This window comes from Salmo trutta, chromosome 37 (genome assembly GCF_901001165.1).
Source record: "Salmo trutta chromosome 37, fSalTru1.1, whole genome shotgun sequence".
NCBI classification, from domain to species: Eukaryota; Metazoa; Chordata; class Actinopteri; order Salmoniformes; family Salmonidae; genus Salmo; species Salmo trutta.
The window spans coordinates 25,563,931-25,590,641 of record NC_042993.1 but is presented as its reverse complement, the minus strand read 5'-3'; the positions used below and the strand labels follow the sequence as shown (position 1 = coordinate 25,590,641).

The 26,711-nt window shown below is 42.6% G+C and overlaps 2 protein-coding genes across 5 annotated transcripts in view; one reads left to right on the top strand and one right to left on the bottom strand.

Annotated features, from left to right (window-relative positions):
- Nucleotides 1–128: 128 nt before the first annotated feature.
- Nucleotides 129–7,099, top strand: LOC115177074 (sialic acid-binding Ig-like lectin 5). The gene is made up of 10 exons (XM_029737564.1): nt 129–370; nt 1,330–1,454; nt 2,250–2,353; nt 3,434–3,790; nt 3,913–4,218; nt 4,311–4,580; nt 4,686–4,991; nt 5,395–5,482; nt 5,556–5,625; nt 6,091–7,099. Exons 3-10 carry the CDS (start codon nt 2,302–2,304, stop codon nt 6,724–6,726), a joined length of 2,085 nt encoding a protein of 694 aa, XP_029593424.1. The 5' UTR covers nt 129–370; nt 1,330–1,454; nt 2,250–2,301; the 3' UTR covers nt 6,727–7,099.
- Nucleotides 7,100–11,554: 4,455 nt separating this feature from the next.
- The window catches only part of LOC115177073 (B-cell receptor CD22), a 30,962-nt gene continuing 15,805 nt past the window's right edge, over nt 11,555–26,711 (bottom strand). For all 4 annotated transcript variants that reach the window (XM_029737561.1, XM_029737560.1, XM_029737562.1 and 1 more), the window contains 15 exons: nt 22,436–22,831; nt 22,023–22,304; nt 21,390–21,650; nt 20,918–21,184; nt 17,251–17,544; nt 16,606–16,917; nt 16,205–16,474; nt 15,563–15,829; nt 14,885–14,966; nt 14,665–14,737; nt 14,294–14,463; nt 13,939–13,996; nt 13,405–13,508; nt 12,550–12,628; nt 11,555–11,835 (listed from right to left, as the gene is read on the bottom strand). In XM_029737561.1, coding sequence (XP_029593421.1) covers nt 11,584–11,835; nt 12,550–12,628; nt 13,405–13,508; nt 13,939–13,996; nt 14,294–14,463; nt 14,665–14,737; nt 14,885–14,966; nt 15,563–15,829; nt 16,205–16,474; nt 16,606–16,917; nt 17,251–17,544; nt 20,918–21,184; nt 21,390–21,650; nt 22,023–22,304; nt 22,436–22,831 — 3,167 coding nt within the window. In that variant the 3' untranslated portion in view covers nt 11,555–11,583. The remainder of the gene's footprint in view (nt 11,836–12,549; nt 12,629–13,404; nt 13,509–13,938; nt 13,997–14,293; nt 14,464–14,664; nt 14,738–14,884; nt 14,967–15,562; nt 15,830–16,204; nt 16,475–16,605; nt 16,918–17,250; nt 17,545–20,917; nt 21,185–21,389; nt 21,651–22,022; nt 22,305–22,435; nt 22,832–26,711) is intronic.

The window sequence follows — 26,711 nt, the reverse complement described above, 5'->3', positions numbered from 1 at the left end:
TCCGACGGACAAATCTGGGTTTAGCATAAGCCAGGACAATGCTACATGACCCAATGCATAGTGCCAACTGTAAAGTTTGGTGGAGGAGGAATAATGGTCTGGGGCTGTTTTTCATGGTTCGGGCTAGGCCCCTCTGTTCCAATGAAGGGAAATTGTAAAGCTACAGCATACAATGGCAATCTAGACGATTCTGTTCTTCCAACTTTGTGGCAACAGTTTGGGGAAGGCCCTTTCCTGCTTCAGTATGACAGTGCCCCCGTGCTCAAATCTGTTAATGCAGTATGCGAAATGGAGTGTGCCCATGGTGTCTGGGATAATGGTGTTGATGTGAGCCATGACCAGCCTTTGAAAGCACTTCATGGCTACAAATGTGAGTACTACAGGGCGATAGTCATTTAGACAGGTTACCTTGGTGTTCTTGTAGGTATTACAGACTGGGTCAGAGAGAGATTGATAATGTCAGTGAAGACACCTGCTAGCTAAATGGCTATTATTCAATGACAATCATGTTTGCATATCATGTCCATGTATTTTGATTTGTTTAACACTTTGTTTGGTTACTACATGATTCCATGTGTTATTTCATAGTTTTGATATCTTCACTATTATTCTACATTGTAGAAAGTAGTAAAAATAAAGAAAGACCCTTAAATGAGTAGGTGTGTCCAAACTTTTGATAGGTACTGTATGTGTATGTATATTATCTCCTCAACACTGAAAGGTTAATATATTGTGTAGAGTAACATTAATATAAATTCATCATCAAAGAGACTTTTATTAATTTCTTCATGTAATTTCTCTCTTTCGAAGCCCTTTGAATTGTACTTTTATGATATCCACATTAAAGTTTGCTTTTACTTCTTCTTTGAATGGTAGCACATTGAGTAGTAACTATGGAAAGTAACAAGTTATGCAATATATCAAACTTGTCATTTCCTTCAGCCACATGTCTTGAGCAGTTAAACTGGAACTGGAACTCGCTGTAAAAATAGACTTGAAACTATATCATTACATTAGTGGATTTAAATCTCTGGATGAATTACTGTTGGCTTGTGTTCCTTTAAAATAAAAAAATGTTTAAAAAAGAGAAATAAAGAGATATTGCAAGGGGCTATAGCTTTCTGTGTAATTTACAGGTCACTGGATTATATGTCTGCATGTATTTAATCTGGAATCAGAGGATGTTGCCTTCCTTGTGAAGCTTGATATATTTAACTAGTAAATGTGATTGAAAAGAAAATCTGATGATCATTTGATACTACAGATGAAGGCTAGTGCTTGTGGGTTGACGCTTATTCAATGAAGGAAAATTCTGTGTCTTGCAAACAGCAGTGGCACTTCTTCTGAATGTCTGCAGTGACAGGCAGCTTGACAACAGAACACCACTTCAGGTGTCATTTATATAGCCTGAATTGTGCATTGGATTTGAACAGATGACCATCGCGTGAATACTGGTAAGAGGTCGAAGACACTATTTCTGTTTGTACTTTTTCTGTTATGGTAATTCATGTGACTGTCCCAATTTTGTACTGTGGAGTGAAGCATTTTAAAGTTTATGTACATGTGTCCCCACGTGTTGATATTTTCGGATGAGTTGTATTTGGGAACACATTTCAGATATTGATAGCATCTAACTAAAATGGAATTGTAGATATTGTCAAGTTCAACTAGGCTACATTTTCTTTAGTGGTTCAGGTGTAGGCTACATCTAGATTAGCACAAATATCAACCTAATCAGCTCACAGCTCTTTATGCTTCATTCGTTTGTATTTTGGTCAATATTTTCAATGGAAATGAATCTACACCCAAAATATGAACCTGTATGACTTTATTATGCTTCATTTAGGCATTTATACTTACTCAGAATCAACACAGCTTCATTGGCTTCAGGGTATAATGAAATAATGTATTTTTTATTCTATATTTATTATGTGAGAAATATGTTCATATTACTATGATTCTAATCTCATTATGATACAAATGTTTGTAGTGTAGCCAACGTCAAATAAAAAGCAAGAAAACTCAGATTTTCTTGTGGAGAATAGGGTCAATGTTGTTTCAGTTCCTTAAAATCCAAATCTATATGGAATCAATGACAAATCAAAACTAAAATGTCAACATTTTGATGTGTTTAACTTTATTTAAAAGTTATTTTCACTGTTTGTTTCATGTTTAAAAAAATGAAGACAGTGTAATGAAGTGTGTGTGCTGCCTCTGTACTGAACGTGTATGTCTGTCTGTCTGTCCAGACAGTGTTTCATATCAGGTGAGCTCATCCGGCCCTTTCTGATACAGAGAATCATGCACATCACAGGAGCTGAAAGACTCATCCTCATTGGTGGTCTGCTGCAAGGTGGGTCGCTGTGGGAAATGCTGGGTCTGATGCACTGCTTTCTTGTATCTCCCATTGCACTTTACCATTTACATTTGTTAGGTTATCTTTAGCTAGGTTCCCATCCAATTGACGACAGATTTTCATGTGAATATTTAAAAATCTGCATAAAGAAAATATGAGTTGAAAATGCCATGGAAACACTATGAACTTTAGATTTTGATTTGGTACATGAAAATTTAAGCGAAAATGTACATTTTGTGTGCACTATGTCATCATGCACTGATTTTTATCCGAAACACACCACTGGTAGGAAAACGCATATATTTGCTTTATCGGATTTTATAATATTCGCATGAAAATCTGTCGCCAATTGACCTCGCTACTGCCATCCTGATTTTCTGTTGTAATACTGTATAACTTTACTCGCATACAAACTTTGGATGGAAACATGATTAGTGTTCTGATACTTATTAAAAGCCCAGCGCAGTCAACATTCAGTTTTTCCTGTGTTTTGTATCATATTTATACAACAGCTGGTGAAACTAACACTGTAAAAATGTGATCAGTGTTATTTCACCATAGTTGCTGGTTGAAATACAGGACCTTCTAATCAGCAGGTTTTGCATGGGTGGAGTTTTGTCTTGCCTAGTGACATCACCAGGGGGGTAAAGTTAATAGACAAATAACAAAGAGCGTTTCAAACCTCTCTGCCAATAACTTCGTTTTAAGGTTACATATCCCTTCTCTGCTCAGGTGGATTGATCCACACTGTGGTTAATGCACCATTTTGTACCCTTCCCCACTCCCAGACAGTCCTAGCAAAATTCTTGCTTGAAAAATAAAAAAAAAACATTAAAAAAAAATAATAATTTGATATTGAGATAAAAACATTTGCACTGGGCCTTTAAAGGGATAGTTCATACAATCCATGTCTACTAGCATTGCTACATCCCCCAAAAATGCTAGCCAGATTGTTCTGCACATCGCTAAATAACTACCCAGCATATTTTTTCGCAGTTTGTAGGACAAAACAACACCCTAGTGAAGTTGAAAACAACCTAACACCCCAGTCTAATATTTTGTTGTTGTGTATTTCAGGTGTTCTGTGCCTAGATTTTGCATCTCTGTTGCCTCAGAATATAAAGGCTCTGAGTGGATCTTGTGTGGCCATTCCCTGCTCATTTACACTGCGATCTGGATTTGAGTCGTTCCTCACAACTTCATGTAAAGGAATATGGAAGAAAGGACGGGCAGGAGTACAAGTGTTTGATTCTAGTCTGACAGGAACAGGCTTAAACAACATTCAAGGGAATCTAACTGGGAACTTGCAGCAGAAGGAATGCACCACAATCCTGAATGACTTATCTGTTTTCAATGACTACTTTTCATTCAGAATTGACTGTGACAATGCTCTGAAATATAGTTTTCAAGAACATGTCACAATTCATGGAAAAGGTAGAGTATCATTAGAATATGCTAGTTTTGTGTTGTGTTGTGTTCATTTAAGTTGCAGGTTTGAACTGGCTGTATTTAATGCACTGCTCATGTAATAAACGTTTTGTTTTTTACTTCCTCAGAAAATCCATCCAAACCCACTCTAAGTCCAGCAACAGTAAATGTGATGGAGGGGACCTCAGTGAGTTTGATCTGCTCTGCTGCTGCCCCCTGTCCCTCACTCCCTCCAACTCTGACATGGACCCCCACACTGAGTGACAGTGTGGAGGATTTGCAGGAGACTCCGAATCAAGTCATAACTTCTCTCCTGAACTTTACTGCTTCACATGTCCACCATGGAGAGAAGATCTCCTGCACTGCGCTGTACAAACGACAAGCTGGCAAGAGTGATCTATCATCCAAAACTTATCTGACAGTCGCTGTTCTTTGTAAGTTGATTCATGCATGGTAAGTTTGATTCATGTATGGTAAGTTAATTATTTCTATAGAATTTGACAACTTTCTGTGCGCTCTCCCTCAGACTCTCCCAAGAACACCTCAGTGTCAGTCAGTCCCTCTGGTTCAGTGGTAGAGGGCAGTTCTGTGACTCTGACTTGCAGCAGCAATGCCAACCCATTTGTGAAGAACTACACCTGGTACAGAGTTGAGGGAAGTGAGAAGGACATTGTCGGGTCTGAAGAGGACCTCAACATCTTCAATGTAACCAGGCTTTCAAATGAACGGTACTACTGTGAGGCTCAGAATGTCCATGGACTGCAGATCTCTGAAGCCATCAGTATCGATGTAACGTGTATGTACTGTACAGTATTTATTCTACTGATTATGAATCACAATCACTCATTAATCTGAATGAACTATTAAGATTAATTGTGTCCTCCCTTTCTGTTCGCTGTAGTTGCTTCAGAGATCCAGAACACCTCTCACTGCATCAGGATTTCAGCTACATCTCAGATCAGATGTTTCTGTGATAGCTATGGAAACCCTGCTCCCACACTGGTGTGGCAACTGGCTGGAGAGTCTGTCAATCACTCCTCTAACACCATCATCAGGGAGGAGCCAATGGGCCGAACAGGCCTGAGGAGCTCCCTCACCATCCACCAATCACAGGAAGAGGAAATACCGAGTCTGGTCTGCCTCAGCTCCAACTTTGATGCTTTTGACAGCTTCTCATTTGACTTAACACCAATGAAAACATATGAAGGTACAGTTAGGAGACATTTGTCCTGCTCTACACCAGAATTAGTTCCTAACAGTTCCCCGGTCCCACTAACCATTCAAGAGCTTGGAACTATAAGGTTCTATCTGTATTTTTGTCAAAATGTAATTATTGACATAGCCTTGTTCTGTTCAATGTTCTGTGTTCAAAAATACCCCTATTCATGTTGTTAAGTTCAAAAGAATACAAGATAAAAATGGCTGACACAATTCAAACCAATGACGGTTCGGAACTTTATAGCCAATTATCTCAGAATCATCTTTTTGAAACAAGAACCTTATAGTCCCAAGCTCTCACATTGCCAAATAAGAAGGATTTTTAGTACAAAGAAGGAATTGTGGCGCTTGTTTTACACCTCATTTGTTTGCTCTATGTTTTGATTGCACAGGTTTCCATCTTCTCTCTCTGTTGATCGGGGCTGGTATGGGGGCAGGAGTGATGATGCTCTTATGCATCCCACTGCTTCTCATCTGCAAGTAAGTGACTGACACAGGGGCTGGACTGGTATTTGATGCCATTATCTTAACATCTCTGTTGTTTTGCTCTCAGGCATAGGAGAGCCAGGCAGTCACCAAACAAAAGACAGAAGGACTCAGCAGAGTTCATAGTGACTGATGAGGTAAGTAACTACACTGACATTCCGACATTGCACGTGTATTTGCTTACAGTCTATGTGGAAAGGCTTTGATATACATATCTCACAGAGGAGCGTGCATGAACACCCTATTACATATCCTAGATGCCGCACACATTTCAGCACTGGTATTTTTGTTGCAGTGAAAGATTAGAGGTAGCTTGGCTGTGAAAATGCAAAAATCAACAGTGTGCATGAAGAGGAACTCAGGTCAGTTTAGGCTGCGGTGGTACATTACTGTAATCAAGTCTTTTGCAACCATATTGTCTGGATCTCATGTTAAACAACTAGCTAACAACTATCTCTTTCCTATCCAGTGGTTGACTTGCTCATATGATTGTTTTGCATTGTTTTGTGTGGACACCAGGAAGTTACAGCCAGTAGGAGTCCACATAAAAAAACTTGGCCAATAAACATATAAACCCCTCTAATGTGATGCTTACCCCTCAGACCCTCTTTCAGGAGGAGGACAATGTCTATGCCAATAAAGCCATGCTGGACGAGGCCCTCGGGCCCAACAGGACAGTGGACAGGGAAATTGACGACACAGACCTCCTCTACTACGCCACCTTGAACTTCTCCAAACTCCAGGCCAAGGTGGCCGAGCGGGGGGAGGGGGAGGGAGAGATCAGGAGAGTCGCCTCCAAAACGACAGAGTACACAGTGATCCGCCTGCACTCCACAGGTAGTATCGAGGGAGGGGCTGAGAAGAAGGAGGCCAATCCTGCTCTGGAGCAGGGGGATCCCGCTGAAGACCATGGAGCTAAAGTCTTGGAAGAATCCCAGGCAGGGCACGAGAGTGACGGGGAAGAAGAAGTTGCAAAGGATTCTGCGCTGCCAGAGCTACAGGGCGTGACTAATTCTGCCCTCAGTGTCCAGGAGTCTACAGAGGCCCCACTGGGACAGCCCGAGCAGCACAACACAGCAGAAACTGCAGTGGATGAGGTGACAATGCTTTCTGAGCCGAAAGATTCCTCTAATGGTGAAGAGGAGGAAATGTATGGGAACATATGTCGTGGTCAGGTCATATCTGAAGCAAATAAGGGACAACCTGAGTTAGATAGGAGGAAGAGTAGGAGAGTGTAAAGGCACAGTAAGCTGCTGTATAGAGGGAGTAGAGCTTAAATGCAGATAAGGTTGTGAGAAATCCCCCATAATGCACTGCAGAGACATCCTCGTCACCTTCCAAACTAGAACCACTATGTCCACCTTTTTTTAACACCAGTTATTCTACAGTGTCTGTTCATAAGTTGGATTTTCATCTCTATATATACAATATATACAAAAGTCTGTGGACACCCCTTCAAATTAGTGGATTCGGCTATTTCAGCTTAACATTAAATCCAATAAGGAAATACATTAGATTTTGTCCTGCTGATCTACACAACCAACTCCACATTTTCAAAGTGAAAGAACAATTATATAATTTTTTTCCAATTGAATTAAACAAAAAAACAAAGATGTCTTGATTGCGTATGTCTTCACACCCTAGAGGTAATGCTTGGTGGAAGCATCCTTGGCCGCCATTACAGCTGTGAATCATTTTGAATAAGATTCTACTAACTTTGCACAACTCTTAGGCTAACACATACCCATTGTTTTTGTCCAAATAGCTCAAGCTCAGTAAATTTGGTTTGGGAGTCATTGATGGACAGCAATATTCAAACATTGTCTCTGATTGTCAAGCAGATTTAAGTCAGCACAAGCCACAATACTTGAAAATACAGAGGGTTTCACTCTGTGTTGTGTAGTTCTGGATTTGGCCTGTGGTTTTTAATTTAGGCCAGAAAAATTAATTTTTTTAAACATTTTTTATTTCACCTTTATTTAACCAGGTAGTCTAGTTGAGAACAAGTTCTCATTTGCAACTGCGACCTGGCCAAGATAAAGCATAGCAGTTCGACACATACAACACAGAGTTACACATGGAATGAACAAAATATACAGTCAATAATACAGTAGAAAAAGGAAAACAAAAAGTCTATATACAGTGATGGCAAATTAGGTAAAATAAGTGAATTAAGGCAATAAATAGGCCATGGTGGCGAAGTAATTACAATATGGCAATTAAAACACTGGAATGGTAGATGTGCAAAAGATGGATGTGCAAGTCGAGATACTGGGGTGCAAAAGGAGCAAAATAAATAAATAAATACAGTATGGGGATGAGGTAGATAGATGGGCTGTATACAGATGGGCTATGAACAGGTGCAGTGATCTGTGAGCTGCTCTGACAGCTGGTGCTTAAAGTTAGTGAGGGAGATATGAGTCTCCAGCTTCAGTGATTTTTGCAGTTTGTTCCAGTCATTGGTAGCAGAGAACTGGAAGGAAAGGCGACCAAAGGAGGAATTGGCTTTGGGGGTGACCAGTGAGATATACCTGCTGGAGCGCGTGCTATGAGTGGGTGCTGCTATGGTGACCAGCGAGCTGAGATAAGGCGGGGCTTTACCTAGCAAAGACTTGTAGATAACCTGTAGCCAGTGGGTTTGGCGATGAGTATGAAGTGAGGGCCAGCCAACGAGAGCGTATAGGTCGCAGTGGTGGGTAGTGTATGGGGCTTTGGTGACAAAACGGATGGGACTGTGATAGACTGCATCCAATTTGTTGAGTAGAGTGTTGGAGGCTATTTTGTAAATGACATCGCCGAAGTCGAGGATCAGTAGGATGGTCAGTTTTACGAGGGTATGTTTGGCAGCATGAGTGAAGGATGCTTTGTTGCGAAATAGGAAGCCGATTCTAGATTTAATTTTGGATTGGAGATGCTTAATGTGAGTCTGGAAGGAGAGTTTACAGTCTAGCCAGACACCTAGGTATTTGTAGTTATCCACGTATTCTAAGTCAGAGCCGTCCAGAGTAGTGATGCTGGATGGGCGGGCAGGTGCGGGGCAATGATCGGTTGAATAGCATGCATTTAGTTTTATTTGCGTTTAAGAGCAGTTGGAGGCCACGGAAGGAGAGTTGTATGGCATTGAAGCTCGTCTGGAGGTTAGTTAACACAGTGTCCAAAGAAGGGCCAGAAGTATACAGAATGGTGTCGTCTGCGTAGAGCTGGATCAAAGAATCACCAGCAGCAAGAGCGACATCATTGATGTATACAGAGAAGAGAGTCGGCCCGAGAATTAAACCCTGTGGCACCCCCATAGAGACTGCCAGAGGTCCGGACAACAAGCCCTCCGATTTTCCATGTTGTCTTGCAGTATTACTTAACAGCCTTGTTGCAAACAGATAGATGATTTGAAGTGGATTATTTTTAACACAGGCTTCCTCTTTTTCACTTTTCCATACAGGCTAGTAATGTGGAGAGAATGCAATGTTGTTGATCCTCCTGTTTGTGGTGGCAACATTGTGTTATTGGTGTGCTTGACCTCGGCAGGGATTGGAGAGTTTGTTAGGATCATAAGAAATATGAAAGGAGCAAAGCCCAGAAAAACAGTTAGAAACCCTCAGTCTTCTGAATACCAAACACTGGGATAGAGTTGTATTTTTCAGCGAGTCAATTGCACACATTTTAATCTCAAAGACACACAAGAATGGCTTTCCAATAGCTGTTGACTGCTTCTGAATGGTCCAGTGTGGTTCAGTCCTGACTTAAATCTGCGTGAAAATTTGAGACAAGGGGCTGGATTCAATCCGTATCGCTGTAGTCAAATCCAATGAAAATCAAATCAAGAAGCTCATTTTCAAGGTTTGAATATTGCTGTCCATCAATGAACTCCCAACCAAATTTACTGGGCTTGAGTAATTTTGAAAAAAACAAACAATGTGTATATGTTGCCCTATGAGGTGTACAAAGTTGGTAGAATCTAACTCAAAATGATTGACTGCTCTAATGACTGCCAAATGTGCTTCCACCAAGTATTTACTCTGGGGTGTGAAGACATACTAATTAAGACAGCTCCGTTTATTTTTTTTATTCATGGTGATGGTTATGAATCACTTCAACATGTTGTATTATTGTTTTTATTGTCTTTTTTTATTGAAAATGTATTTACAATGTTTAAAGCTGAATACAGGTGAATACTGGTTACAAACAGTCAGTAATTGCAGCATGATTCAGTAACTATGTAAAGTCAGAAGTCAGTAATGATGCGCATTGCAATGTTAAACAAGTATGAAGACATGGTGTCAGTTGCATAGCATCTACACAATAGCACATCCTGTAATATGGGACATTTCTAAACAGTGAAGCATTTCTGTTTTGACAGCCAAGTAAGCACACATTGCATTGATGTACCACACGAAGTTCAAACCCACTTTGAATGACGTCAATAAACTCTGTTTTCTGCCATTGTGGTCTTGACTGACTTGTAATTTTAAAGTACAGTTAAGGCAACTACCGATATTTGAATGTGTTTTTATTGCTAACAATCCAGATATAAAGCACTAGTCAAAAGTTTGTACACATTCATTCAAGGTTTTTCTATATTTTTACTATTTTCTACATTGTTGAATATTAGTGAAGACATCAAAACGATGAAATAACACATATGGAATCATGTAGTAACCAAAAAAGTGTTGAACAAATGAAAATATATTTTATATTATTCAAAGTAGCCATCCTTTGCTTTGATGACAGCTTTGTACACTCTTGGAATTCTCTCAACCAGCTTCACAAGGAATGCTTTTCCAACAGTCTTGAAGGAGTTCCCACATATGCTGAGCACTTGTTGGCTGCTTTTTCTTCACTCTGCGGTCCAACTCATCCCAAACCATCTCAATTGGGTTGAGGTCGGGTGATTGTGGAGGCCAGGTCATCTGATGCAGCACTCCATCACTCTCCTTTTTGGTCAAATAGCTCTTACACAGCCTGGGGGTGTGTTTCGGGTCATTGTCGTGTTGAAAAACAAATGATAGTCCCACTAAGCGCAAACCAGATGGGATGGTGTATCGCTGCAGAATGCTGTGGTAGCCATGCTGGTTAAGCATGCCTTGAATTCTAAATAAATCAGGGACAGTGTCACCAGCAAATCACCCCCACACCATAACACCTCCTCCCCCATGCTTCACGGATTGGAACCACACATGCGGAGATAATCCGTTCACTTACTCTGCGTCTCACAAAGACAGCAGTTGGAACCGAAAATCACAAATTTGGACTCATCAGACCAAAGAATAGATTTCCACCGGTCTAATGTGCATTGCTCGTGTTTCTTGGCCCAAGCAAGTCTCTTCTTGTTATTGGTGTCCTTTAGTAGTGGTTTCTTTGCAGCAATTTGACCATGAAGGCCTGATTCATGCAGTCTCCTCTGAACAGTTGATGTTGAGATGTGTCTGTTACTTGAACTCTGTGAAACATTTATTTGGGCTGCAATGTTCCTTTCCTGTGGCGGTCCTCATGAGAGCCAGTTTCATCATAGCGCATGATGGTTTTTGTGACTGCACTTGAAGAAACTTTCAAAATTCTTGAAATGTTCCAGATTAAATTACCTTCATGTCTTATATCTTTTTGCTTATTTGAGCTGTTCTTGTCATAATATGGACTTGGTCTTTTACCAAATAGGTCTATCTTCTGTATACCACCCCTACCTTGTCACAACACAACTGATTGGCTCAAACGCATTAAGAAGGAAAGAAATTCCACAAATTAACTTTTAACTGTTCATTTAAATGCATTCCAGGTGACTACCTCATGAAACTGGTTGAGAGAATGCCAAGAGTGTGCAAAGCTGTCATCAAGGCAAAGGGTGGCTACTTTGAACAATCTCAAATATAACATACATTTTTATTTGTTTAACACTTTTTTGGTTACTACAGGATTCCATATGTGTTATTTCATAATTTTGATGTCTTCACTATTATTCTAAAATGTAGAAAATAGTAAAAATAAAGAAAAACCCTTAAATGAGTAGGTGTGTCCAAACTTTTGACTGGTACTGTAGGTGTGATACAAATATTTACAAACAAACCTTAATACTTTTTTTGGACTATGAATGAAACTTCCTCTTATATTTTAACATCAGAGTACTGGGTTGTGTAGTCTTCTTCATCTGAGCTGCTGCTGTGGCCTGCCCTGCGGTGGCGAGGGTCAGAACTACAGACTGTCTGGTGTCCTGGCTTTGCTCTGAACGTGACCTCAGAGTAGCTGATCTCCATGTCATCCTCACTGCTCCCTGTCTCCGTCTCCATGTTTGGCTCGATGGTGGGCTTCGAAGCACACACTTCCTTAATGTTCTCGTAGTCATTGCACTTATTAGTCTGAATATAGAAAGAGATTCATACAAATGAAGCAGCTCGAATGTTGCTATTTTGTAAATCTGGAGCATATTAATTGTCTTGGGCAGTCATATTTTTTTCAAAATTATTCTTATCAAATATCTTAAAGCTGTACGGGTTAATTTGCCTTTTCCAAACTATCAAGTGCCAACATCAAGGTCCAGTAAAACACATTAAGTCATTTTCCCATTTTCTTTGTGGTTGTGATACCCCTTCTGCTACTGCTTGGACTGTCTGTACAAACGTCCTTCTAAACGTCCTCTTGCTTTTTTCTACTACACATTTTCTATGACGTAAGATGCACCACAAATAGAATTACATAATTTACAGGATCTCTGTGTACTCTTACCTCAATATCCTGTTTAAGTAACAGTGGAGTATTGGTTTGTTAGTAGATTTGCAACAAAGTGTTTATGACAAGTCACTTCAAAGTTTCCATTCGCAACGTTCAGTTGAACTTTATATTAAGTTCAACGGATATGATGTGGTTACCTGGTTACAGAGTAACTATACAAATAATTCAATTGAAGCAGAATTTGACAAGCTTCCTTTAAATTCCCTCATTATTATATGCAGGCCTATCTTAGCTGCAGTTACAGTGTTAAGCTGAATAATGACATTCTGGTGATCATAAGGGCCAATGTGTGATGTTGCCCATCGTTTTGGTTTACACATTTGTTATTACGGTTGACTGACCTTTTCCTTCAGCTTTGGCTTGCCAACCTTAGCATAGACGTCATCCTCTCTCGCTTGGTCTCTAGGAACCAAGCTACCCCTGGAAGACAGGTTGTGTCAATGTGTGCGTTTGACTCATGTTTATTGTCTCATCAGGTTATTTCCCTACGTACGTTTTGGTCGACTACTACAGTCATTTTCACATTAGTGGTTTCAATACATTACTACATTATGGTAGGATAATATCAATTTATGATGTATTTGAGGTAATTTGTATGTTTTCCCACATCATATGCATTCACCTAAAATGGACACCGTACTGTAGCTGTCAATGTGAAGTGATTTGATTTTTATTATTATAGTTTTTTTGTACTTTTTACACCTTTTTCGTGATATCCAATTGGTAGTTACAGTCTTGTCCAATTGCGGCAACTACCGTAGGGACTCGGGAGAGGCGAAGATTGAGAGCCATGTGTCCTCCAAGCCACACTGCTTCTTGACACACTGCTCGCTTAACCCGGAAGCCAGCCACACTAATGTGTCAGAGGAAACAACATACAGCTGGAGACAGAAATCATGCACCCAGCAGTTACAAGGAGTCGCTAGAGCATGATGGGACAAGGACATCCCGGCCGGCCAAACCCTGCCCTAACCCGGACAATGCTGGGCCAATTGTACGCCACCTCATGGGTCTCACGGTCACAGCCGGCTGCAACACAGCGGATCGAACCCAGGTCTATAGTGACGCCTCTAGCACTGTGATGCAGTGCCTTAGACCGATGCCCTACTCGGGAGGCCAATGTGATGGGTTTTAATTTGAACCTATCCTGGTTTCATCTGCCTTCCCCACATTCTCAGAAAAATGTTAATTCTTACATCTCCTGGCCCCTGAATTGCATGGAGGCATAGTTGACTTCAGGTTCCTGCGTGCGTCCAGTGTGTTCATCTTTGTTTCTGATTGGATGGCTTGGTGAAAGACCCTGAATAAACGAGATGGAATGCATTAAAAAGAATGTCAAGAATTGAAATAGTTAATTCATCCCTTCATTCATAACTGTACAATGTAATACTACTTCTTTTTTTATTTAACTAGGCAAGTTAGTTAAGAACAAATTCTGATTTACAATGACAGCCTAGGAACAGTGGATTAACTGCTTTGCTCACAGTCAGAACAACAGATTTTTACCTTGTCAGCTCAGGGATTTGATCTAGCAACCTTTCGGTTACTGGCCCAATGCTCTAACCACTAGGCTACCTGCAACTAGGCTCAGTCATTCTTGACGTACTGAATACAGAACGATTGTAATAGTCATTGATTGAGTAAACTGTAGAGTTTCAGTATATACAGCATATAAAGGCCTCTTTGTTCCATATTTCACCCCTTCAACAACATTGTTCGATTTCTCTCACCTGCTTTCCACCTGGTACCTTCAGAACACTGTATGCAGTGTATATGTCAGAGGTCGACCTTTAAAGAAAAAACAAACAAATTGAATCACTCTGCCAAGACTGACAAGTAGACACAGGTCCATATCTTCCTTTAGATGTTCAAACTGAGAACAGAAAGTAGTGGTGATCCACAGTAACTAGTATAATGGAATCCCATTGTGAGTGAGGGAGGCCTGCTAAATTGAGTCATTGAGTCTCGCGTATGTCTGCCCATCCAGACCTGTGTGTCTCTGTGTGTGCATGCAAACGTGGGTGCTTATGTGTGTTTGTCTACAGTGTGATCTTGTCTGTGTGAGACCATGCCTGATGCTCTTACGTGCTGTCTGGACACAACGTCCTGCTGGGATGGGGATGCTGCGGTTGGGGCAGAGGCTCTGGGTGGTACGGGCTGTCTGGCCACAGCTGATCTCTGTTGCTCCCCGGGGGGTCTGATGCCGCTGCACCCCCTTCGCTCACCAGGTTCTCACTTGTGCCATTACGCCAGCGCTGACGGTGACACACACAAGCATAGGGGCACACACACACACACACACACACACACACACACACACACACACACACACACACACACACACACACACACACACACACACACACACACACACACAATTAACTAGGGATTTTCACAAAATGAACTACAGAATAAATAGAAGAGAATAATGCAGTATTTGTGAAATGCAACAGTACCAGAAAACCAAAGCGAACACAACGAGGCAGTTTATTTGCTGTCCCCTGCTGGATCGATTTGATCCTCTTGTGTCTGAAAAACGCAAAACAAAAAGTGGATATTTCAGTGTTGTGGTGAGTTTCCAGTCATTGCTAACTGTAATCAATACGTATGGTTAAGAAATATATGTATTTTACAAATAAGAGGAGTGAAGTGAGTAAGTGTTGACAGAGGACTCACCTGTAGACCAGAAAGATGAGTAAAAGAACAAGTGGAACACAGCAGAAAGGAAGGACGAGAGAGAGGACATGGAAGACACTTCCTGTGGTGAGAGAAGAGAGGGAGGAGTAACGATAAAGAGAAATGGGTCAATATTGGACCATTCAGACATTCTGGCTACAGTCTTTGGCATTTTGTGTGGAGCTGTGACTTTAAATGCCAATGCCACCTATGTGTTGTTACATACTGTCTTACTGTATGCATACAATACATTTTGCATCTTGAAGAATGGTTTTTAAGGCCTGTATCATCATTGACTCATACATTTAGGTAGCATATCAGGGGGAGAATGAAATATGCAACACTCTTAGAAAGAAAGGTGGTATCTAGAACCTTAAAGGGTTCTTCGGCTGTCTCCATAGGAGAACCCTTTGAAGAACCCTATTTGGATCTAGGTAGAAACCTTTTCTACAGAGGGTTCTACCTGGAACCAAAAAGGGTTCTATCTGGAACCAAAAAGGGTTATCTTATGGGGATAGCCGAAAACCTCTTTTGGAACCCTTTTTTTCTAAGAGTGTAGGCATCAGATGAATATCAAAAGTGAGATAGAAATACTGAGGTAAAAATGTTAGTCAGAATAAGTCACACTTCTGTACTCTATTGATTTTCCAAAGTGGCTGTCAGTCACTATGCACTCACGGTTGAGAAACAGCTTGACTCTTCCAGATTCTTTCCCCCCCATGTTATTGGTGGCGACACAGTAGTACGTCCCGGGCTTGTCCGGGTGGACAGTGATGTTCTGGTGATTGATGATGAAATGCTCCCTTTCCTCGACCAGCCTGTACCACTTGTAGCTGTTGACAGGGGGGTAACTGTGACTGTGGCAGGTCAGTGCCACAGGGCTCCCCCCATCACTCTGCCACCTATTGGTCATGTTGTGAATGACCTCTGTGAGCTTTGGAGCATCTGTGATGGAAGATAATGGAAGAAAACGATTCTTATACATTTGAATAGAAATATGCATTTGCATTTTCCTTGTGTTGAATTGTCTTTAGTTATAGCATTAGAAGAATATAAGTTCAAGCTCTACACAAATTACCACTTAAGTCTTTATTCCAGAAATGTATAGAGGACCTTAACCCATTTGAAAGGATGACTCTGATCCCAAATGTAGATTTGAGAGGATTGCAGTAAGCAGTATGGTTAATCTCCCTCCATCTTGCCCTCTAATAGGCCAGGTGGAATTATCACCTTATTAATATCTATTAATTCCTCTCAGATCTACATAGGGTGTATATCCTATGGGTAGTTTTCATAAAGCAGTGACAGATATGTACTCACACTTGACTTTAACTTCAACCTGTTGGGATTTCCCAGTTCCTAAGGGGTTCTGGGCAGTGCACGTGTACAGTCCACTATGGGATGGGGTTGTGGACATCACCGTCAACTTCTGGACCAGCCCCACTATCCTGGTCTCTCCTGCGCTGATCTGGATCCAGGTGTAGTTGGTGGCATGGGGGTTGGAACGAGCCGTGCAGGTAAGAACCAGCTGGCTGTTTTCAGTCAGGACCGTGTCAGGGTGAGCAGAGGCCATCACATTTTTGGGGCTGTCTGTAGGAGTCATAGCAGAGAAAGCATCATGGAACATGTTTATCTTGGAAATCAAATATGTTTGGCTATTTCATCATAATAATAATAGAAGGATGATGACGGTGATGATGGTGACGATGCATTGTACTCACATGTAATCTCCAGCTCCTCCTCTGTGCTGCTACTCCCCTCAGAGTTCTGGGCTCTACAGGTGTAAACCCCTCCTTGCAGGAATGTAACATTAAAAGAACCCCAGACAACATTGGTAGAATGTTGGAGGAACCCAAGAACTGGTTGAGGCTGCATTTGAAGAAGGGAGCTAGACATAGGTGAGACAGAGGGACGGGGAGTCCATGTCAGAGTGAGCTGAGAGTCTGGGAAACTCTGCACGGTGCAGTTGATAGTAACCGGGAGTCCCTCCTGGGCCGTACGCACCATAGAAAGCACTGGTTTGGTTGGGCCATCTGTGGAGAGGAGGAGAGCTTTGAAAAAAACACCTATTCAAATTGTTCCTTGTTCCTATTCAAATGTTTGTCAGAGAGGACTGTAGATACAACACACACCTTTCAAATATGAACACAAACACAAACATAGAGGCTGCCATGAATAAAACGTCATCATGAATAAGCTAACCAAAATATCTTCTATGACATCTATTAATCTATTAGCTGTTCTTTTTGAGAGGGGAAATGGGTTCAGCAGTGCTCAGATACCGAGTAAGGGGAGGCTATGATATGAGATCTGGATGCATTTATACAATAAGAACAGCTTTTACAGCTGTGATGAATAATACTCACATAGAACACTGAAGCATGACATGCTGCTGTTCTGACCCGTGCCGATGTCATTGGTGGCCCTACACATGTAACACCCCTCGTCTGTTACGCCCACCCTAACCAAGAGTAGGGTCTGTGGGTTGCCTGTGAGGGAGCTTAGTCTATGTGGTAATACTCCATTGTGGCGGTACCAGGTGAAGACACTGGGGGCAGGATAGGCATCAGCCATACAGGTGAGACTTAGCTCAGAGCCTGCCTTCACCTGGTTGTTGTGGGAACCTCCGCTTTGGGTGATCTGAGTGTATCTTGGAACATCTGCAAAAGATAACAGATACTATATATATACACTGCTCAAAAAAATAAAGGGAACACATAAACAACACAATGTAACTCCAAGTCAATCACACTTCTGTGAAATCAAACTGTCCACTTAGGAAGCAACACTGATTGACAATAAATTTCACATGCTGTTGTGCAAATGGAATAGACAACAGGTGGAAATTATAGGCAATTAGCAAGACACCCCCAATAAAGGAGTGGTTCTGCAGGTGGGAACCACAGACCACTTCTCAGTTCCTATGCTTCCTGGCTGATGTTTTGTTCACTTTTGAATGCTGGCGGTGCTTTCACTCTAGTGGTAGCATGAGATGGAGTCTACAACCCACACAAGTGGCTCAGGTAGCGCAGCTCATCCAGGATGGCACATCAATGCGAGCTGTGGCAAGAAGGTTTGCTGTGTCTGTCAGCGTAGTGTCCAGAGCATGGAGGCGCTACCAGGAGACAGGCCAGTACATCAGGAGACGTGGAGGAGGCCGTAGGAGGGTAACAACCCAGCAGCAGGACCAATACCTCCGCCTTTGTGCAAGGAGGAGCAGGAGAAGCACTGCCAGAGCCCTGCAAAATGACCTCCAGCAGGCCACAAATGTGCATGTGTCTGCTCAAACGGTCAGAAACAGACTCCATGAGGGTGGTATGAGGGCCCGACGTCCACAGGTGGGGGTTGTGCTTACAGCCCAACACCGTGCAGGACGTTTGGCATTTGCCAGAGAACACCAAGATTGGCAAATTCGCCACTGGCGCCCAGTGCTCTTCACAGATGAAAGCAGGTTCACACTGAGCACGTGACAGACGTGACAGAGTCTGGAGACGCTGTGGAGAACGTTCTGCTGCCTGCAACATACTCCAGCATGACCGGTTTGGCAGTGGGTCAGTCATGGTGTGGGGTGGCATTTCTTTGGGGGGCCGCACAGCCCTCCATGTGCTCGCCAGAAGTAGCCTGACTGCCATTAGGTACCAAGATGAGATCCTCAGACCCCTTGTGAGAACATTTGCTGGTGCGGTTGGCCCTGGGTTCCTCCTAATGCAAGACAATGCTAGATTTCATGTGGCTGGAGTGTGTCAGCAGTTCCTGCAAGAGGAAGGCATTGATGCTATGGACTGGCCCGCCCGTTCCCCAGAGCTGAATCCAATTGAGCACATCTGGGACATCATGTCTCGCTCCATGCTCCAATGCCACGTTGCACCACAGACTGTCCAGGAGTTGGCGGATGCTTTAGTCCAGGTCTGGGAGGAGATCCCTCAGGAGACCATCCGCCACCTCATCAGGAGCATGCCCAGGCGTTGTAGGGAGGTCATACAGGCACGTGGAGGCCACACACACTACTGAGCCTCATTTTGACTTGTTTTAAGGACATTACATCAAAGTTGGATCAGCCTGTAGTGTGGTTTTCCACTTTAATTTTGAGTGTGACTCCAAATCCAGACCTCCATGGGTTAATTGATTATTATTGTGTGATTTTGTGGTCAGCACATTCAACTATGTAAAGAAAAAAGTATTTAATAAGATTATTTCTTTCATTCAGATCTAGGATGTGTTGTTTAAGTGTTCCCTTTATTTTTTTGAGCAGTATATATATATATATATATATATATATATATTGTATCAATCAAAGGTTTGGACACACCTACTCATTCAAGGGTTTTTCTTAATTTTTTACTATTTTCTATGAATTAACACATATGGAATTATGTAGTAACCAAAAAAGTATTAAACAAATCAAAATATATTTTAGATTCTTCAAAGTAGCCACCCTTTGCCTAGATGACAGCTTGTACACTCTTGGCATTCTCTCAACCAGCTTCACCTGGTTGAAAGTCTTGAAGGACTTCCCACATATGGGCTCCCGAGTGGTGCTGCGGTCTAAGGCACTGCATCTCAGTGCTAGAGGCGTCACTACAGACCCTGGTTCGATTCCAGGCTGTATCATAACCGGCTGTGATTGGGAGTCCTATATGGCGGCGCACAATTGGCCGAGCGTCGTTAAGGTTTTCCCAGGGTAGGCCGTCATTGTAAATAAGAACTTGTTCTTAACTTTCTTGCCTAGCTAAAATAAAAAATATCCTGTTCACTTGTTGGCTGCTTTTCCTGTGGTCCAACTCATCCCAAACCATCTCAATTGGGTTGAGGTTGGGTGATTGTGGAGGCCAGGTCATTTGATGCAGCACTCCATCACTCTCCTTCTTGGTCAAATAGCCCTTACACAGGTGTGTTGGGTCATTGTCTTGTTGAAAAATAAACAATAGTCCCACGAAGCGCAAACCAGATGGGATGCCGTATCGCTGCAGAATGCTGTGCTAGCCATGCTGGTTAAGTGTGCCTTGAATTCTAAATAAATCACCGACAGTGTCACCAGCAAAGCACCCCCAAACCGTCACACCTCCTACTCCATGCTTCATGGTGGGAATCACAGACCAAAGGACACATTTCCACCAGTCAAATGTCCATTGCTGGTGTTTCTTGGCCAAAGCAAGTCTCTTCTTATTATTGGTGTCCTTTAGTAGTGGTTTCTTTGCTGCAATTCACTGATGAAGGCCTGATTCACGCAGTCTCCTCTGAACAGTTGATGCAGTTAACTCTAGTGAACTTATCCTCTGCAGCAGAGGTAACTTCCTTTCCTGTGGCGGTCTTCATGAGAGCCAGTTTCATCATAGCGCTTGACGGTATTTGCGACTGCACTTTAAGAAACTTTCAAAGTTCTTGAAATGTTCCGGATTGACTGATCTTCATGTCCTGAAGTAATGATGGACAGTCGTTTCTCTTTGCTTATTTGAACTGTTCTTGCCATAATATGGACTTGGTCTTTTACCAAATAGGGCTATCTTCTTTACCACCCCTACCTTGTCACAACATAACTGATTGGCTCAAACGCATGAAGAAGGAAAGAAATTCCACAAATTAACTTTTAACAAGGCACACCTGTTAATTTAAATGTATTCCAGGTGACTACCTCATGAAACAGGTTGTGAGAATGCCAAGAGTGATCAAAGCTGTCATCAAGGCAAAGGGTGGCAACTTTAAAGAATCTCAAATATAAAATATATTTTGATTTGTTTAACACTTTTGTGGTTATTACATGATTCCATGTGTCATTTCATAATTTTGATGTCTTCACTATTATTCTACAATGTATAAAATAGTAAAAATAAAGAAAAACCTTTGAATAAGTAGGTGTGTCCAAACTTTTTACTGGTACTGTATATTAATTTATTCAGCACAGTGTATATTATTGAGTAGTTCCTGATATTGATATTGGATGGATGTAAGAATTTGACATTCAGCATACATTTTAATTGATAATTGTCGTTCCCTGTACAGTGTTTGAACATGCTAAAATGGGAAAAGACGTACAGGAAACCGTTATCTGATGTGTTGATGATGACCTTCTACTGCCAACATAATTCCTCGCCTCACAGGAGTAATGACCTTTGTCCTCTAGCTGTACACTCTTGAAGGTATACTCCTTTAAAGTATTGGTTATTATTTTGTTGTCTTTGAACCAAGACCATGAATGCACTTCAGGGTTGCTTTTCGACACCATGCAAGTTAATTTGATTTGTTCTCCTTCTTTGATTGTAGAGCGTTTATCTGTTTCAATGTACACTCCGACAGGAGCATCTGAAAGAGAGAGTATTCCAATTGAATAAAAACTGTATAGGCTGCCTTCATTGTTTATGTATTAAAAATTCAATTACACAATGTATATAAGCATGGATGTGAGACAGAGACTACCTAAAACATTATTTAAATGATTTCTTCCTCGATTGCATTTCCCTATGATACAAAATGTATATCTGGACTACACAAATAGGGAATATCTCACATTTAACATTTATTGTAACAACGTTTGAGTCGTGGGTCCCATGTTGGTTTACAGCTTCGCAGTAGTAATTCCCGCTGTGTGTAGATGTGATAGATCGGATCAACAATTCAGTTCCACTGAATTTGGTCTTTCGACTGTCTTTAAACCAGGAGTAGGTAGCATTGGGGTGTCCTCTGCTGGAACAAGTGAGGGTGACAGGCTGTCCTTCCTTTACATTTGACAAATTTAAATCTACAACAGCCTTCGTCTCCTTAGGGGCATCTTTTAAAGAGAAGACAAAAAAGTCAAGTGATCATAGAAATTGCTCAATTCTGAAAACAAGAAGCACAAAACATCAAATCAAATAAGTTGGATAATTTCTTTGTAATAAAAAATGGTTAAAAGAAAAACAATGCAATGGTCACGATAAGGCCAATCAAGCGGTTTTCTCTATCTGTGTCGCTGAAGCGTTACAGATTGTGGGATATACATTTAAAGGTAATTCCCGATTTGAGACGACATATGCAGCGTTTACCATGAATGCAGTCTCTGCTAAGACGGGAACATTACCTTTAAGTTTCAATCACGCTGTAACGCTGAACTTCCGCGATACGGTAAACACAGTTTAAACTAGAAAGTCAGTAATGAACTCACATTCAACGGTCAGCTTGACGCTCTTGCTCATACACTGGTCTTTGGTCCCCTGTGGTTGACAGGAGAGCACCCTCCCATCATCCTGCCAGCTAGCATTAAAGCTGACCGCAATGCTTGCACGGTTACCCTCATAGGTGTGAACAGGCATTACGGTCTGACCAAGCCCTGTGAACTCTGGGTGTGACCCACATGCCCGTGACGTGAAGCATCGAATAGTCACAGGCTCAGACTCTTTAACTGTTGACGTGTCCAACTTCTCAACTCTAACCCGGCACGGATCATCTACAGCGGCAAGACATCAGACAGAGACAGAACACCATATTGTACATTACAACACTGTCAATCGAATAGCTGTGATTATTTGGATTATTATTGGAAATTGATATCCAGATGTATCTGTAAGGTGAACTTGCCTTCAACTGTAAGATTCAGACCTGGTTCAGATATCCATTTTCCAGTCATTCCTATATATCTGAATTTGTAGATCCCACTGTCAGTCTTTTCCAGGTTGTTGATGAGTAGGCTGCAGTCGCTTTGTGTGGCCCATCCAAAATTCACAGAACCAATGTACTTTACTCTGTCTGCAAATTCAGGGGCAGGGGTTTGGGCCTTCATGTTACTGTTTACAATTGTGCCAGTGAAATTCTTCGTGTTGTCAATCCACTTTGCATTTTTCATCCAAAACCATTGATCTTGTTCATGTTTCGTCAAGCTGGTAAGAGTGCATTTGATTGTAATGCAGGAACCCTCCTTTGCGGCCAAGTGTCCTCCAGTTATTTTTAAGGGTATTTGAAGATTGCAAAAAGAAACTATGATGGACAGAGGAAAGCAAGATTAGAATAGTACAGTTTTTTGTATGCAATTTTCACAAGTATATGGTACATTTTCACAACGCTTAGTACAAAACTCAGGACAGATTTATCAAAAAGGCAGTTCAAACCTCTAAGCACATTTTCAATAGACTAAGTACAACACACAAAATCGTACAGTCACTTTTTCACCAAACTTAATCAGTGTTTCATCTAGAAAAACATGTTTCACATGTTCATAGAGAGTAATTGCTTTTCACAATGCAATGCGCACATTCATTTTGATATGATTGTCTTCTCATTTTTTCAAATACATTTCACGATTACTTAATCCGACTGCTCTTAATTTATAATCACTTAACCGTTTGGTAAACCTATAGATTTTAAATTGGTCGGTCTAGGACAGATTTTGAGAACTACATAATGAAAATGTATGTTTGTAATGTATTAACATATAAAGTATGATACTTTCATGTACTATTATGATGATGACTATTTTGATTATATTCACAGTAAGTAAAACAATATCAGATATTGACAAGATAAGAGATGTACTGTCACACCCTGATCTGTTTCACCTGTCCTCGTTATTGTCTCTACCCCCTCCAGGTGTCGCTTGTTTTCCCCAGTGTATTTATCCCTGTGTTTCCTGTCTCTCTGTGCCAGTGTATTTATCCCTGTGTTTCCTGTCTCTCTGTGCTAGTTCGTCTTGTATGTTCCAAATCCACCAATGGTTTTCCTGTACTCCTGCCTTTGCTATTCTCTTTTTTTCTAGTCCTCCCGGTTTTGACCCTTGCCTGTTCTGGAAGCTGTTAGCTCAGAGGCTGCCTGCCACCTCTGAAAAACCCCAATCACCCAGTAATTTTTTCCCTCTCTGTGGTGAGTTGGTACATCCTATCCTTGCTCCCTGAGAACCCTGCTTACCTCCTCCAGAGCGATATTCGGGGAATCCTGGTGCCTGCCGGGGTTCTTTCTCAGTGCTTGCTTATTTTTGAGCTACAGCCATCTTTGTTTCCTTCAGACCAATCGAAGATAGCGTATATCATTACACTAATGTCGGGAAGGGTGCTCTCCTGGGCTACGGCAGTTTGGGAGCAACAATCTGCCATTTGTGGTCATCTGGAGGAATTTATGGCAGAGGTGAGAAAGGTATTTGAGTCTCCGGTATCTGGGAGAAAGGCGGCCAGTGAACTGCTTGACTTACGTCAAAACTCCCGTAGTGTGGCAGACTATGCGGTTGATTTTCACACATTGGCCGCCGAGAGTGCCTGGAATCCGGAGTCTCTTTTCGATACTTTTCTGCACGGATTATCTGAGGATGTCAAGGATGCGCTAGCTGCTCGGGAATTACCGGTGGACCTTGACTCCCTTATTGCTCTAACCATCAAAATCGATGGACGCCTAATGGAATGTAGGAGTGAGAGGAGGTCTGGTCTCGGGCACACTAGTGCACCCGCTATGGCTCGTTCACCTTCGAGGGAATCTATGAAGTTTCCGAAGGCAGCTTTTCCGAGAGGATTTGAAGCCACCTGAGCCTCCCGTAAATCTAAGATGGGTGAGTTGGATACTCCTGAGCCTATGCAGTTGGGAAGAGCTAGGTTATCAGTTGGGGAACACTCACGGAGGATGAACAGTAATTGTTGTCTGTACTGTGGAGGGGCAGGACACTTTATAGCTACCTGCCCTATTAGGAAACCCTTGTCTCGAGTGGGTACCAGTGCTATGGTGAATCAGACTGGGAGTTCCCTAATTCCCATCACCTGCACACCCTTTTTTGTGCTGTGGGGAGACCAATCCAAGTCTCTCTGAGTGGTCATTGACTCTGGGGCTGATGAATGTCTTATGGATACCACGATAGCTTCGGAGCTTGGTATTCCCTCTCAGCCTCTCTCTGTGCCCATGGATCGGCCGCTCTATAGGGGAAGTCACCCATAGTACTGTGCCCGTTCAATGACGGGTTTCTGGTAACCACAGTGAGACCGTACAGTTCCTCCTCACTACATCTCCCCATGTTCCAGTCGTTTTGGTATTTTCCTGGCTACAAAAACACAATCCTGTGATTGACTGGACCACAAGCTCCATCCTGGGTTGGAGCCCATTTTGCCATTCCCACTGCCTTCAAGCAGCACAGCCTTCCCCAAGTCATCTTCCTCAGGACGTTAGCAAGACTGTGGATGTCTCTGCTGTTCCCACTGAGTACCATGACCTCCTGGAGGTCTTCAGTAAGGCACGTGCTACTTCCCTTCCCCCGCACCATCCTTATAACTGTGCTATTGACCTTCTCACAGGCATTACACCACCTCAGGGTCTGTTGTATTCTCTGTCCGGACCAGAGACCAAAGCTATGGAGGAGTACATAGAGGAGTCTCTGGCCACTGGGGCCGTCCGTCCGTCTGCATCTCCTGCCGGTGCAGGGTTTTTCTTTGTGGAGAAGAAGGACAAGAACCTGCGTCCGTGCATTGACTACCGGGGACTTAACGACATTACTGTCAAGAATCGTTACCCCCTACCTCTCCTCGGAGTTTGAACCTCCCCAGGGGGCCACCATATTTTCCAAGTTGGACCTTCTAAATGCCTACCACCTGGATCAGATACGCGAGGGGGATGAGTGGAAGACAGCCTTCAACACAGCCAGTGGACATTTTGAGTACCAGGTCATGCCATTTGGACTCACCAACGCCCCTGCTGTCTTCCAGGCTTTGGTCAATGATGTGCTTCGGGACATGCTAAACCGGTTTGTGTTCATGTACCTTGATGACATCCTGTTTTTCCCCCGATCTGCACAAGAACATGTTCTTCATGTCAGACAGGTCCTTCAGCGCCTCCTGGAGAACCAACTGTTCGTGAAAGTGAAGTGTGCGTTTCACCGCTCTACAATCACCTGACTGGGATATGTCATTGCTGAGAACAATGTTCAGATGGATCCTGGAAAGGTGAAAGCAGTGGTGGATTGGCCTCAACCAATGTCCAGGGTGCAGTTGCAACGATTTATTGGATTTACAAACTTCTACCGCCATTTCATTCGGGGTTACAGCACCCTGGCGGCCCCCCTCTCGACACTCGCCTCTCCCAAGGTACCGTTCAAGTGGTCTCCAGCTGTCGGCAAAGCCTGCGTGGACCTGAAGCATTGGTTCACAACAGCACCCATCCTCATCCATCCGGACCCCTCGCGTCAATTTGTGGTGGAAGTGGATGCTTCGGATGTTGGATTCCAGCGATCTGCCCAGGACCAGAAGCTTAATCCCTTTGCCTTCCTGTCCCATCGTCTCAATCCTGCTGAAAGGAACTATGATGTTGGCAACCCGAGAACTCCTGGCAGTGAAGATGGAGTTGGAAGAGTGGAGGCACTGGCTGGAAGGAGCAGAGCAGCCATTCCTGGTCTGGACCAACCATAAAAACCTGGAATATCTTTGTCACTGGGCTCCCTCCGTCTGATGGCAACACTGTCATTCTGATGGTAGTCGACCAGTTCTCCAAGGCTGCCCATTTCATCCCTCTCCCCAAACTACCTTCTGCCAAGGAGACGGCCCAGCTTATGGTGCAGCATGTCTCCCGGATCCATGGACTCCCGGTAGACATGGTCTCCGATCGGGGTCCTCAGTTCTCGTCTCAGTTCTGGGTCGTCGGCCAGCCTGTCATCCGGATTCCATCCCCAAACTAATGGCCAATCGGAGCAAGCCAATCAAGACCTGGAGACCACCTTAAGGTGCCTGGTCTCAACCAACTCCACTACCTGGAGCAGCCAACTGGTCTGGGTGGAGTATGCCCGGAACACTCTTCCCAGTTCTTCCACGGGACTCTCCACCAGACTCTCTTTTGAGTGCTCCATGAGGTATCAGCCTCCACTCTTCCCTGAACAAGAGCAGGAGGTCAGCGTACC